Below are 15,923 nucleotides of genomic sequence, written 5' to 3' on the forward strand. Positions count from 1 at the left end.
AAATGTTGACATACATAGTGTTTGACATGAAGTTTGTCTAGATGAGGATGAAGAGGGTGGCTTTTTTTGGACAGTGGTTATTGGCCAGGCTCAGAGGCTCACTCATTTTCAGGAATGTTCATCTTGTTATTCTGGATCACAGTTTACCTCAGATTTCCCTTCACTCCTCCTTGCTTTTAGCTCTTTATTTCCATCTGGCAAGGTGGGTTCATCTGGAGTTAGTTTTCCTCAACAGTAGCTGCTGAAGGTGATAGGTTTGGACCTTTCCTTTCCTTCTTGTTCAGGAAACTACACTCCTCCACAGGGAAAAAGATAAACTTTACAAAAGAGCTTTGCTTCAGTTTAATATTTTAATCTGTAAAGCCATTGGAAGCTGTCTTATCTGTAGGTAGCGGGTTGGTGTCTGTGGCTCTGTGCGGAAGCTGCATACTTAATTTTTTTTGGAGGGAAGGATCTGATTATTTGTTGTTAGGGCAGAAAAGTGGCTAGAACCTTTTGAAAATGTGACTTGTTCAAGTGTCATAGGTGTGCATGGTGATCTGTGGAGCAAGTAAACAGATACAGGTCCCTGTCCCAAGTTGCTTGCCCTTGAACCCGTTCCCCCTTCCCCCGCTGCCCCACCCCCAACTGCTGGATAGGCAGATGGAAGTGAGCCAGCACCTGGCGATCTAACATAGGCACATAGGTTGATGCAGAAAGGAGTGTGTTGTCTGTGGCCTGGATTCCTTTCTCAATGACACCATAGAAGCCATTCGGTGGGTTCTAAAGGGATGGAGCAAGGGATGTGTCTGGGAGGTCTCAGCTAGGTTTCTCCCACCCCAGATCCCTGGAGCACAGCATGACACTGCAGGTAGCCTGTCATCTTTAGTTGAACTAGTGCTACAAATTGCAGAATGTTTTCCCTTTTTACCACAAGTTCTGTCGTGGATTGAAGTCCAAACTTTGTTTTCAGGTGAAATTCTGTTATTCCTGGTGTGCAAGGGAGAGAATAGCAGGGCTTATATTATGCAAGTGTGTGTATACAGCAGTGAACACATATGCCTGACACACAGACTGTGTAAGTTACATCCTGATAGGTCACAAAACACAATGGGGACAAAAAAACTCAACAACGTGTTAACTATTTGAATAGTTAACATACACTCTCATCTGTTTCAGTGTGACTTATTTCTGGGTGGGTAATGCATAGCTACCTTTGGCTAAGGCTGTTTTGGGGATCATTGTGTTGTGTACCTTGTTACATCAGGGTTTATGACTGACATGAGTAGAGAGCACTTACCATTAAACAAAAAGAGCACTATTTAGCATTCTGTATTTTGTGTTCTTATAATTTATAAAGCATCTGATTTCCTTTTTCCTATCCCTTAAGCCCTGAACTATTGTGAATCCAGAATAATTATAAGACTCTGATTATTGTTGCCAGTGGGAGCTCAGCTATTTATTATGAAGTTTCTTTACCTCTGCAAAGCATTGGAAACTATATAAATTCATTTCATTTTTCTATTTTAAAATTTTGTTTTCAATGTTATCTTGATTTATTTACTTGCAACTTTTCTTACATTTAAGGACGAACAGAAAAGTTCTCCTTTCATCTCCACTCTCTCTTATTTATGATAAATTTTGTTTCCTTCAGTCTGGCATTTGCTACAGCAGGCAGTCTTCCTTCAAGTACTACCGTGATTGATGTGTAATCTTTGATATCTTCCATTAGCCTCCAGGATCACTAAGTTCAAGGCCCTCTTGGAACCTGAGGAGCCCTGCCGAGGAACTGAAGGCCTTCAGAGTCCTTGGGGTGATTGACAAGGTAATTCTTCAGTGTCTCTTCAAGAGTTCGGTCATAAATCGACTGCATGCTGACATTTTGTCTTTGAAGCTGTGGATCTTAAGGATATGAAACAAAAGGAGAAAATGACTCAAATGCATCTGCACTTTAAAATAACAAAAGTAGAAGAAAAAAGGCTTTTATCTAAGCAATTCATGTAAGGTCATGCAAAATATATTTGAGCTAAAGGATAAGGCACATGTTTGGTGGCATTCAGTAGGATGGGGCCTGGTTTTTGAAAATAATGTCACTGTTACAATACTGGGATAGGGACACGTCAATACATTTTCAGTTTATTAAACTGATGATTATTTGAAATACAGAAGGGTAAAAATTCATGCACTTTCCCACAGTCCGTGCAATATGGAAACTTGAGGAGGGGGGAACCCCTCAAAAAAAAAAAAGATATTTGCTCTCTCTCCTCTTAGAACCTTGAATTCAAATCCCCAGCCAAGGCAGAGATCTAGAACAAGTCAAACTAATTGTTGACTCATTCAGATAAAATCTCCCAAAATCCCAGGGTAATATCCCTCTGTAATGTGTCAACCGTAATGGACCATACAGATCTTTTGCAAGCCTAATTGACTGAAAGAATAACAGTGCATAAAGTAGCTGCACTGTTTTGATCTCACCGATTTAGTTATCCCTTTACCAATTACATTTAAGATGATATATTAATCAGTAATGAGATGACTAATTCAACTTGTAATGACTCATTTCCTTGTTGCAACTCCATTCCCCTGATGCCTTTTCATTGTTTCTTGAGTGATCCCTGGCTTGTATGCTTTGTATTTCAGGTCACATGACCCATTTATAACTTGTATTATTAAAAATTGCTGCTACACTCTTAGTTCTGAATTTGTTCCTCTCTCTTTTGTTAGTCTGAACATAGCGATTTGGATTTTTTTTTTTTGCCTATACTGTTTTAATTGCATGCATAACTACTATGTTTTCTCCTCTGGCTATATACACTCAGATTTTAACCTTGTTTTCACAACATGCAAGGACTTTTTCACTATAATATCATATACATTGTATCTCCTTTCATCTGATGGCAAGTATCTAATCTATTTAGTGTTTCTCTCTCTCTCTGTATATTTATTAAGGAGCAATTGAAAGACCAGTTTGATAAGCTGATTATAGCTGTCAGCTGTGTGCATTGGATACATCTTTAAGACTATGGGGGATTCCAGGAATTACCTAACCTCATAATCCCCCATAAGGAGAGATGGAGCAGGCAGCCTAGAGCCTTAGGGATTGTCCATACCTCGGCATGCAAGGCTATGATGATATTGTAGAGAGATGGAGTAAGACCTCTTCAAATGTCTTTCCGTCTTAAAGACCACAAAATACTGAAATGATTAGTAACTTGGAAGTGACGCTCAACACCTTGTAGGGCCAAGTTCCTTTATTCCACGGGCTAACTAAATCTGCCAGGTATCACTAGATTTCTGTCTAGCAAGCTTCTAGGTACAAGCCTGATCTATCCAGATCCTGAAATCAGAACTTCTTCTGCAAAGAGACAAGGTTACTAGGGTGACAAAAAACAAAGGATTTAATATTGGAGACATCACCATGGCATGCATTCTAACAGTGTTTTATTGTATAGATAGCCAGCTAGTGTGCCATAGGGGGCAGAGTTAAATTTGAATTATTGTTCAGAGATGGAGCAAGATGTTTTCGGATGTCTGTCTACTTGTATACCTGCTCCCAGGCTCTCTACTCTTCTTCTAAGTTTTAATCTTACTCTGAGCTACAGTTTGTTTTTATCATTTGATTATAGTGTCATAAGTGTGTACTTAGTGTTTTAGAGCAAATATAAAGTCAATCCCTGCCCCAAAGGAGCTTAATCATCGAGTATGTTATGTTTTATATACACACGGGGATCGATTTATCACATGTAGTGTAGATGCGATAAAATCGATCCCCGATCGCTCTCCCATGGACTGCTGAACTCCAGCAGTGTGAGAGGTGGAAGCAAAGTCCACAGGGGAGCTGCGGCCTTCGATCCAGCACCGTGAAGTTGTGTATCTTAGATCGATTCCTCCCCCCCCCACCCCCGCAGTGTAGACCAGGCCTAGGGGGAGTTGACGGGAGAGCATCTCCTGTCGACATCATGTAGTCTGGACCCTGCGGTAAGTAGGTCTAAGATACATCCATTTGAGTTACGCTGTTCACGTAACTCAAATTGTGTAGCTTAGATCGAATTTCCCCTGTAGTGTAGACAAGGCCTTATACCCTGTGCCAAGCATTAGCAGTGAGAGATGAGACTGTCTGCTCTGCAAAGATATTAAGGATGCCATAGAAGGAGGAGAGGTTTGCCTCCATATCCTTGACCAAAACTGACTGTTGTGCAGTGCACTGGCTGAATACCTATTTATGCACACTAGCCCAGCAGTAGCTGCTTTTCTGTGGTGAGTGAAACTTCAAAGTATTATGGGGTCCTTTAGACAATCTAATATTTATAAATTTACTTGTGACATGTCTATATTACGTGCACACTTGTACTCAATGGAGTATGCTTGCTTTCAGTGTCGCTAGTTACATTAGTAGTTTACGCATATGTTTAAGCTCTCCCAAAATTGGAGTCTTGGAATGAGCGTATTGGGGATGCATGAAGAAATGAGACATAAGTGTACACAATGATTTACAGTGAGGGTAAAAACACAGTCCTTGCACTACATTCATAATAAACACTTGTGTATGAATATAAAATTTTCAATCAACTGGAGTACAGGAGTAGACGGGAGAGTGATCTGCAGTCAGTTTAGCAGGGCTTCACTAGACCCGCTAAGTTGACTGCCAATGCATCGCTCGTCGATCCCCCAGTAAGTGTAGACAAGCCCTATGTGTGCCCATTGCTGCTTACCTTGTAAAACCACCTCTAGACCAAGGTGTGGGAGAACATCCATATGCAGGAAACACCATTTATGTGTGGTGTGTACCTTTCCAAACCATTGCTACGCTCCTGATCCATTTCAGCAGCTAGTGTGGTGTATATCTGTGACTTGTCAGCTGGCTTCTGGCTGCAGAGCAAGATATCCCATGTTAACTGGTCTCCCTCATATGAACTCTTTAAATAGTTTTGCTCTTCCCTGATCAGGCTTGTGATGTACTGTTACATCTACAGAATGCAGTGTCCTCTTAAAAATGAAACAAAGGCAGGGTTTTCTGAGAAGTAGGTACTTTAACAGGCGCTATACTGTGTGTTGCAGTGCTTAAGTACAAATCAACAGGCTAGTGAAACTTTGGTCTCGTCTCAATTGCAGCCATGTAGGAGCATCTATTTGCAACATTTAGCCCAAACCATATTATAATGTGTTTTGTCTGTGAAGATGGGGCAAAATCATGTGACAGCCTGATCTTTCAGGACTGTAGCACAGTTGCCTTAAAGTAGTTTATAATGATTTGGGACACAACAGGGGGTAACCAGGTCTGCATCACACAGAGCTTTTTCTGACAATCTCCTAATCTTTGTTCTAGTCATGATATAACTTCCTTGGTCCTAATAACAATGAGAGCGCCAGTGGAGATGGACTAATGGAATTTGTGCCATTGTGGTGTTTAGCATCTAGATTTGTTTTGAGGAAAGTTAATACAATAAAAATGCTGTTGGCCAGTCTGTATCGTAGTGCTCCTACTGTTGCTAGATGTTGTGGAGTTGCAACTGTGCAATACCAGTGATGACTCAGGAAAAAACAGCTTCTTTGGAACTTTTCTCAGACTGAGAGAGTCCTTGGTTGGATATGCTGCCAAGATTTAAAAAAGGAACTGGGGTGACTTTTTTGTGTGTGCCCTCAACTTGAGATGTCTGGAAAGAGCCTGATTTTCAGAAAATAGGGTGCTCATCATTTTCTGAAACTCTGGCTCCTTCAAGCTGTCTCATGCTGGGCACCCAAAACTACTAGTCAATTCTGGAAAATTTTGGCCATGGCTTTCTAATCTTTTTTTCATTTGGACTGTTTGCTTCAAAAGTAAACAGTGTGCTACTATACTCGGCACAGACTTTTATATTTTTGGAACAGGAAGGGCCCTCCCGTGAATAGTTGTTTTTTTTTTTGCTAATGGTATTTTAATCTACTGAAAAATGAGGCTCTTGTCCTTTGAATGTTCAGGGCTCTAATCTATTGTGGATATGTGAATGTAACTCCTGTGAGCATTAATGTATCATGCCAAAGAGTGGGCTTGTGTGTGTCTAGCTATAGATACCCCCTGACCAAATGTAATCAGTTACATGAACGCAGTAAAGCATCTTAAACCTGCAGACTCCTTTTTGAAGTAGAAAACTTTTCTTTCATACCTTATTTAGTTCAAAATATTTGTGTTGCAGAATCTATGCTGAGTTTCTGCCCCAGCAAGCTACTCTTTGCTTTGAATCTATAATCAGCCCCTGAAGAAACTGATTTTCCATGGTACTGCAGACGCTTTAACAATGCTGTTTCAAGCCCAATGTCTTATTCTTTAGTGGGCAACCTTGTGTTATTTAGATTCATTCTGTTTAAAGATTCATCTTGTAGCCCTTAAAAGCAGAGTTCGTTAAGCAAGGACTATGATGCTATAGGCCATGTCTTGTAACTTCTTTCCCCAAACAGCTAAATTTGATGCAGTTGGTATTGGTGTAAATCTGGAGAAACACAATAGACTTCAGTGGACTTCTATCTGGATTTTCTCTGATTCTGATCTCAGTAACAGGCTCAATCTGCCAAGACTTGTGTGAATTAGGTTTATTGTTCAATAGATTCTTGGTTAAAATAAATGTAACATAATCTGAAACACTAAGAATTAAAACACTATCATCAGTGTCCTGCTAAAATTAATTGAGAAATCTTTGAACAGGCTTCTTGCATGAATGTAGCAAAGAATCCTGTGGCACCTTATAGACTAACAGATGTTTTGGAGCATGAGCTTTCGTGGGTGAATACCCACTTCCTCAGATGCATGTAATGGAAATATCCAGGGGCAGGTATATATATGTGTGCTAGCAAGCAAGCTAGAGATAACGAGGTCAGTTCAATCAGGGAGGATGAGGCCCTGTTCTAGCAGTTGAGGTGTGAAAACCAAGAGAGGAGAAACTGGTTCTGTAATTGGCAAGCCATTCACAGTCTTTGTTCAATCCTGAGCTGATGGTGTCAAATTTGCAGATGAACTAAAGCTCAGCAGTTTCTCTTTGAAGTCTGGTCCTGAAGTTTTTTTGCTGCAGGATGGCCACCTTAAGGTCTGCTATAGTGTGGCCAGGGAGGTTGAAGTGCTCTCCTACAGGTTTTTGTATATTGCCATTCCTAATGTCTGATTTGTGTCCATTTATCCTTTTCCGTAGAGACTGTCCAGTTTGACCGATGTACATAGCAGAGGGGCATTGCTGGCATATGATGGCGTATATTACATTGGTGGATGTGCAGGTGAATGAACCAGTGATGGTGTGGCTGATCTGGTTAGGTCCTGTGATGGTGTCGCTGGTGTAGATATGTGGGCAGAGTTGGCATCGAGGTTTGTTGCATGGATTGGTTCCTGAGCTAGAGTTATTATGGTGTGGTGTGCAGTTACTGGTGAGAATATGTTTCAGGTTGGCAGGTTGTCTGTGCAACAATCCATGCAACATCCATGCAACAAACCTCGATGCCAACTCTGCCCACATATCTACACCAGCGACACCATCACAGGACCTAACCAGATCAGCCACACCATCACTGGTTCATTCACCTGCACATCCACCAATGTAATATACGCCATCATATGCCAGCAATGCCCCTCTGCTATGTACATCGGCCAAACTGGACAGTCTCTACGGAAAAGGATAAATGGACACAAATCAGACATTAGGAATGGCAATATACAAAAACCTGTAGGAGAGCACTTCAACCTCCCTGGCCACACTATAGCAGACCTTAAGGTGGCCATCCTGCAGCAAAAAAACTTCAGGACCAGACTTCAAAGAGAAACTGCTGAGCTTCAGTTCATCTGCAAATTTGACACCATCAGCTCAGGATTGAACAAAGACTGTGAATGGCTTGCCAATTACAGAACCAGTTTCTCCTCTCTTGGTTTTCACACCTCAACTGCTAGAACAGGGCCTCATCCTCCCTGATTGAACTGACCTCGTTATCTCTAGCTTGCTTCCTAGCACACATATATATACCTGCCCCTGGATATTTCCATTACATGCATCTGAGGAAGTGGGTATTCACCCACGAAAGCTCATGCTCCAAAACGTCTGTTAGTCTATAAGGTGCCACAGGATTCTTTGCTGCTTTTACAGATCCAGACTAACACGGCTACCCTCTGATACTTGCATGAATGTAAATCTCTTCCTGTAATTTTTCTGAAGAGCTGATAAAAATCTCATTGCACTATATAACTTTGCTTCGTTACAAATATTTGGTTTTCTTTTTAGTGTTATGCTGTATGTGAGAAATCAGATCCCCAATACTAAATTATTATGCTCTATTTCCAGGGACAAGTCACCATGACACCCAAATCAGTATTATTAATTATTTAAAAAGTATGATATGATTATTACTTATGTCAGCCTCAAAAGCAGAAATGCAAAAAAAAAAAAATGCCAAAACAACACAATGTAAAGAACCCATGTGGTACTTGCTTGCACAATGCATTTTTTTTAATATGCTGCAGAACCATAGTTAGTTGAATTCAACAGGTTATGGTTAGTTTAATTGAGTTTAATTAAGGGGTAGGAAAAATGGGCTTCTGTTGTACATGAATGTTTAATATAGCAGTAGCTATGTCTTAGTCATGTTTACTAATTCCCCTTAGAAGCTTAAATACGCCACTACCTCGATATAACGCAACCCGATATAACACGAATTCGGATGTAATGTGGTAAAGCAGTGCTCCGGGGGGGTGGGGCTGCGCACTCCGGTGGATCAAAGCAAGTTCAATACAATGCGGTTTCACCTATAATGCGGTAAGACTTTTTGGCTCCCGAGGACAGTGTTATATTGAGGTAGAGGTGTATTTTAATCCTCAGTTTTACTTTGAATAGAGTTGAAACAGTACTGCAGTTGCAGAATGTATGTTGATATCAGCTCATATTTTGGCACATTGCAGTCAGATAAACATTCTGCTAAATTTTGATAATTTTCCTCTCTCCTAACGTTAGTTATGGGTTTGTATAGTAACTGTGAGCATAAAAGACTTGGAGAAAATGTAGCTACAACAATTGCATAACTATTTCAAATCACATATTCTCTCTATTGTGGCATTATGATAATGACAAGAACCGGAAAGAGAAACAAGTCTGAAACTAACTGTAAACAAAAATTAAATCAATTAGTCTTATTTTCATTGCCCAAGCATAACACAGTGGAAACAAATAAATAAATGTCATAGTCTTTAAAAAACAGATTAAATATTTACAATTTAATTTATCTAGCTATTAGTAATGTAAATAAGAAAACTTGTTTGAAGAGTAGTTTTTTGTAATCGGAGTGTCTTAACTACCTTGTTTTATAGCAATTTCAAATCTACTGTAGTACTCACAGAAGTTAAAGATGGAAAAGTATTTGGATCACTCAATCCATTTCCCTGTCAGTACAGAATTGTTCCCTAAAGTACATTTTAATATCTAGTCTAGTTTTATGTCCCAAGATTTGAGGCTTCCTCCTCTTTCCTAAGGAAACTGTTTTACCTAACATATCTCACAGTTAAGAAGAATCTCTTCTCTTGATATTCAGCCTTTGTTTTCCATAGTTCCATTCTATTATTCCTAGCTCTATCCAGTTTTATTAAACTAAAGAAAATAATCTCACTCCTTGGAGTTTACGCACTTAACACATTTAATGTTTTCGCTTAGCCAAATTATACATACATACCCGCGTGCGTGCGTGCGCGCGCACACACACTTTTTTGAAATCTTTAATCATACTTCAGTCCCTATAGCTCCCTTATCACTTATGTTGCTCTTCTCTGAACTCCCTCAGATTAGTCAGTAACTTTCTGGTAATATGGTGCCCAGAATTGACTGCACTTGCAGTTACACAACAATTGTACAGACGGAGAATGTTACCTCCCTGCTCTGACATATTGTCTTGGGGTCAGGGCCGGCTCCAGGCACCAGCCGACCAAGCACGTGCTTGGGGCGGCACGTTGGGGCAGGGCGGTGCTGGTTTTTTTGTTGTTGTTGTTGTTCATTGGGGCAGCGCTGGAGGGTTTTTTTTCTTTCGGTGGCGGGGCACTTGGGAGGGCGGGGCTTCAGGCGGTGCGGTGCTCGGGGGGGCAGGGGCTTGGCACAGCACTGAGGGAGTGGAGGCTTGGGGCGGCAGTGTTGAATCACCTAGGCTTGCCTTTATAATCCCATCACACAGCAAACTAATGTTGTTTTTGCTCTGTTAACCCTCCAGTAGGTTTTGCTACTGGTTCCCAGACGTCCCCTCCAATTGAGTATTTGTTTAAGATTATTTCTCCCCTTATGTATTGGACTGCATGTTTCCATCAGAATCTTTTTTTTTTTTAGCTTGTTTTCTGAACTCTCTTGTTTTCTAAGTCCCTCTGTATTTCAGTACTTGCTGCAAATATTTGTTGTACTATTTACTTGATTTCATGTAATTAATAAAGATGCTAAATAAGAACAATCTAAAGAATAGTTTCTCCTAACACAGAAGAATAACATAAATTTAACCCCTTCTCTCCATTTCCCCCCACCCCCTATCAAGAAACTAACAATGCGTGCTTAATTTCACTGATTCATTATAGGCCATCTGCCAGCTTCCATGTAGAAGTAGTTTGTTCTTTGGGAAAAGGACCTTGTCTTACTAAATGCTAATAAGTTGCTTAGCACAGTTGATGCTTTATATTTAATAACAGTCTTATCATGGATGATACCCCGTATTATAAGACACTGGATACCTCCTCCAGCTTGATATATTGCCACGCATAATTTTTGACTAATTTCCAGTCTTTTTCAAGGGAGTAAGGTTTCACCTTTTACAGCACAACTAAAAATCTAAAAACATAAGTGAGTTTTGATATTTGCTGCTCTCTGGCACTTTCAGTTATTAAACCAATAGAGCTTTTCTTTCGTTAACTGTAATATTGCTCATCAAGAGAATCCACAAAGCATAAATTAATTATGGATAATCACTAAAAAAGAGGGATAACTGAAGGCACAGATAGTGATGGGCACTAATCTGTTTTTTGTTTTTTTGTGGTTTTTTTTTCCACGAGTATCAGCCCAGTGCTTTACTAAAGTTGCTTTCTTGGCTTTATAATCTTTGAGTGCGTGCATGTATGTGCAAGTATAAAACAATATAAATAAAGGTGAGGGGTTGTGTAGAGCTGCTCTGAAGTGATTATATTTAGTGGCAAAATAAATTTCTATTAAACAGACCATTTACTCCTATTAGCCTTGCACTGCCAACATGGCTGAGGGGGCAATTCCTACTTCTGTAGCGTCAACAAAATTATGTAGCAAATTCTGGTCAGTTACACCTGTGCAGTCTCCTGGATGGCAGTGGAATTTCACAGGTGTTACTGAGGTTATTACTTGACTTTTTAGTCCTGGAAGTGATAAGCAAAGAAGAAGGAAAATCCAGCTTGGTCATCAAATCCCAGCTTGAGTTTGGAGGATTTGTGGTTCAAAAAATGATCTCATAAATGGAGCATATTTGATCTGGAGTTATACAATAAGCATAGAATCCAGTGATAATGTTATTCCGCATTTATTTTCAAAGTAGAACTGCAACTCAGTAACGGAGCATAAAGCCAGCTTTTCAAAGTATACCTTTGGTGGTAGCCTTATCTCCAAAAACCTTTAACTACCAGGAATAGTTAAAATTTGTAAGGCATTTCATTTGATTATACAGGAGGTATTTGTAGCCCGCATCAACACACTTTAACCCACTTTTTTTAGGAAGCCATTTTTTTATTTATTTTAATAAATGTTGGTCAAGTAAATAGAACAAACTCAAGCTAGTGTAACTATGTTGTGTTCTGTTCTGAAAATATGTAGGATTGAAGCAGCAACAGCAGTAGATTAAAACAAGGCAGAACCTAACTGCAGTTGGTAAGGCAACTGCATTTCTGTTAAAACAACCTGAGAGAGAGCAGTGCTTTTATAGCAGCTCTTAGTTGATCCAGTAGTGTCCCCTGTGACCTTTGTTGGGTATTTTGTAGGGTGACTAATGGCTCACCATGTTCTCTTTTTCTGGTGACTTGCCTTTTGCCTGCCTCTGGGTTTGTGATTCCCCTTATGCTGACTTCTGCAGTGTTCCTTCAGTCTCTTATCTCAAGGCTTTGATGCATATGTTCTGAAGGTGGCCACCGTGACTTTGGGTGGCAGCAGATGGTAAACCTTCAGGCTGCCACCGGCTATACTGGTGTTAAGTTGGAAACTTAGCGTTTGATGAAGAATCAGTAGTGCAGATGAAAGAGCTTTTACTGCAGAAATATCTTTTAATTAAAAAAATTAGCATACTGAAACACTTGCTAATTTCTGTGCACGTAAAGAATCCTAAATTTAACTGTTTTCTTAAAGCTAAACTATGGTTATTTACAAGTCAGATTTTATTTTTTCTCCAATTGTGTATAATGTATTTAAATAGTTTTGTTTTTGATTGTTTATAAACTGAGTTGTTGGATACAATTATAAATCAATTTTCTGAAGGTCTCTGAAGTGCAATTATTTTTAAAAGTAGTTTCAGGTAACATCAGAATTAACTTTCAGTTTTAAAAATGAAATGGGAAATCCTTGCTTGCAAACCTACAAAGAACTGGTATGTTATTACCTTAGGTATTTCTGATTCCCCTTTGTTGTAGTAGCTAGGTGGCAATAATTCTTTGTTTATATGCATATTCGGACACTGCCTGGGAGAGCTAAGATACTGTACAAAGCACACTTGAGAATGCTAATGTTGCAGTATTCTTTGCCTGTCAATTTCCTGTGTAGTTTCAAATTGGCTCTTGTAGCACTGCCTACCTATGTTTTTTTTTCTTGGTGGTAAATACTATATTGGAGGATTTTAAAGCCTAAAACAATATCACATTATTATGACAAATAGGGTTTGCATTGTCTCCTTTTGTATCACAGTCTCACTTGCCATGAATGGCGAATGTCTGGCGTAGCACTTACGTTGCCTCCCTTATGAAGATGGATGCATAATACTGTAGGTGACAGTTATTTGTTATAAGGTATTAGACCTCACAATTCATGCTACAGTCATCCTTACCCAACAGCTTCCATAAGCATCTGAAAGCCAGGAACAGATTGGCTTCCTAACATAACATAAGAGAAGTGTCTGTCCACAATCTGCTGTTGCTGATGCTCCTGATGCCATTGCTTTGGATAGAGTATTGGGACAAGGAACATGCCATGGAACTTCATGTTCTCAAGTCAAGCCTGTTTATGTGGGGGGGGGGAGGTTCACTGACCCTAGTTGCTGTGTGTTTTGAAAGGAAATCCTACCAAAAATCCTTAAGGAACATACACCTGCACTCTCCTCTGCAGAAATGTGGAAGAATGCCAGTATAAATAACTCCTACTGTGACAATACCAGTATACCATGTTTGGCCCCTAAGTCTGAGGAGCGAAGGCTCTGATGTTGAGAGCAAGTCAGTGCTTAACCCACTGGATTTATGTCTCATCTTTGCAAAAGTAGGTTACAGCAGTAGTCCTGCAAGGTAGCCCAGAGGAGATTGGTTTTTTTTTTCTGCTGTGTAAGTACTATGCTTTGTAGAGTAGATGTACTAGGGTCTAAATGAAGTGATTGTGCCTCTTTCTTTCTCTGGCTCATCCTCATTTACATTTGCATGCTATTTGCATGTTATGGTAATACCAATAATAGTGTGGTAATTACCCATTTTTGTAACTTGTGCAGATAAGGCCAATTATAGACTACGTTTGATAAGTTGCATGAGCATACCTGCTTCTGTACAATGTTAGGGCCCTTCTCTGCAGTTATTTCAAAGTAATTTAAATATATCCTAGATCTACGCAGTCAACCTAGGATAAATGGATGACACTAGCAGTTTCTCTAAACTTCCATCATGACAAAATAATCAGTTATGCCAAATTATAGAGATAATGAATAAATAGTAATTCTCTAGCAAACAAAATAGAGCAGTGGATTATTTTCAGATCTGTGGAAACTGATTTCAGCTTTGAGTTAAACAGAGAAAACAAGACCAAACAGGAGTTATAATGCTTGATTGGAGAGAAAAAGCAAAGGAATGGTGGCTAGTTGGAGAGACTGGTTAATCAGTCCAGCTAGTGAACCTCAGTGACACGGAAATATTATCTGTTAAAACCTATTCTGTTACGGTTGAAAAAGAGTAGCTGCTAGTCTTTGTGATGTTATAATATAACAGTTGAAGCTAGCCCTTAAGGGACAGGTTGTCTGCTTTATTGCAGTTAGTGGCAGTCATTCTATATGTTACTACTATAGGGCGAAGAGTTGGTAGTCTGCTCTGGTACACCGTATGTTAATACAGTTCTGATAAGCAAGTGTGAAACATGAAAGGGAGGAATACATTAATTGTATTTGTGCAATAAGGTATGCCATCAAAGGTAATTATTTCATGACAGTTTTAGTTATAGAACTTGTTTTATCATGAAATAAAATATGACTTTAGGAGCCTTTTATTGGAAAGACAATTGTATCAAATTAGTACCAAATTAGATCTTTGTCTTTATAAAGGTGAGCAAACCCATGAGCAGTTTTTAAATTGGTGTGTTGTATTCTACAAATGAACAAATCCTGTCTGAGGGTTAAAGAAGCTATTATTTTGTCCTTTATGCTGACAGCTTCATTACTGATTGGCCTACTGTTGGTATTAAAAAAAAAATGTTTGGCTTCTTATGATCTTTGTGCATGCAACTATAATATTAATACAGAGCCATAGAACTGTTCATTAAGAAGTGACTTTAAATGAGGTTGATGCATGAGATACAGATGTTAAATGCAGACATTCCTTTTTGTATGCAGCCGTATGGCTAATAATTTCCAAGTGGCTAAAGCTCTTGTTAGCAAGAGTGCTGGTGTGTTAACAATGGCCCTATAAATAACTTTAAGAGCTGAAGTTGAAGGTGCTTTTTTTAAAGACTATTGTTAACTAAACATTATTGCCAAACAGATGGAAAGCATTCACCAGCCTGATGTTTTTAAGTCTAATTATATTATCACCAGTCCTGTACGGCTCAGTTGAAGAGGTGTATCCAGAGGCCAATTTATAATCATTTAGCCAACACCTGTTTGGGAGAAATTGACAGTCAAAGGGCACATTTAAAAAAAAATCACATATGTTCTTGTATTTATTGCCTCAATGTGAACAGTACCTACCTACAAATAAACTTGGTAAAAGAAGACAAAGTGACTGCAAACAAAACATCATTTCCTAACAATTTTCATCTGTCTTAATTTGGCATATCTTGTAAATTTTATTTTAAGCATGGTGGCAAAACCAATGTTACTCCTATGATTTATTCCACTGTCATCTTTTATTTCTGAGAGCCCAATAGAACAGGCTTACAAAATCATCATGAAAATTCACCTGCCTAGGCACATTATCTACTCACCAGCCTTCCCATTATGATGAAAATGACATTCAACACATCCATTAAAAAACTTAATCCATTGAGTGGGCAAATAGAATTTTTAGAGGCTGTTATAAAATATTTTATCGTAGTTAGATTGCATAAACTCTTGATTTAAAAGCTTCATCTTAAAACAATCAAGTATTTTTGTGCACTGTGCAATGATTGAGTATTATAGGAGGCGCTGGTAGGGACCTTTATACTTGGGTTTCCGTTAGAAAAGATTATTGCAACCTTTCCTTAAGAAGGTTTAACACATCCACTGTTTGCAGCAAGCCTTTGAAATTAGGCAGGGAGAAAATTCTTGGCTGGGGAAGTACCTTGTCTTCATCCCATGAAATTCCATTCAGGTTTAACATAGTTATAATTGATTTAAAAATCACAATTTCCCTTCTCTTGCTTGTATTCCTCTGGAATATATTGAGAGTCTGCTCAAATAATTAAGTATGAACATTCTAAAGAGCTAGACCCACTCTGCTGTTACTTTACTGGGAATATCTGTGAGCTGCTGTCTGGGCACCATTATCCTTGGACTCAGCATATGGTTCCAGCATTACA

The 15,923-nt window shown here is 39.2% G+C and overlaps 1 protein-coding gene across 5 annotated transcripts in view; it reads left to right on the plus strand.

Moving 5' to 3' along the window:
* The window catches only part of RPS6KC1 (ribosomal protein S6 kinase C1), a 113,760-nt gene that overhangs the window by 48,760 nt on the left and 49,077 nt on the right, over positions 1 to 15,923 (plus strand). For all 5 annotated transcript variants that reach the window (XM_030557518.1, XM_030557517.1, XM_030557519.1 and 2 more), the window contains one exon: positions 1,712 to 1,804. In XM_030557518.1, coding sequence (XP_030413378.1) covers positions 1,712 to 1,804 — 93 coding nt within the window. The remainder of the gene's footprint in view (positions 1 to 1,711; positions 1,805 to 15,923) is intronic.

Source organism: Gopherus evgoodei, chromosome 3 (genome assembly GCF_007399415.2).
Source record: "Gopherus evgoodei ecotype Sinaloan lineage chromosome 3, rGopEvg1_v1.p, whole genome shotgun sequence".
NCBI classification, from domain to species: Eukaryota; Metazoa; Chordata; order Testudines; family Testudinidae; genus Gopherus; species Gopherus evgoodei.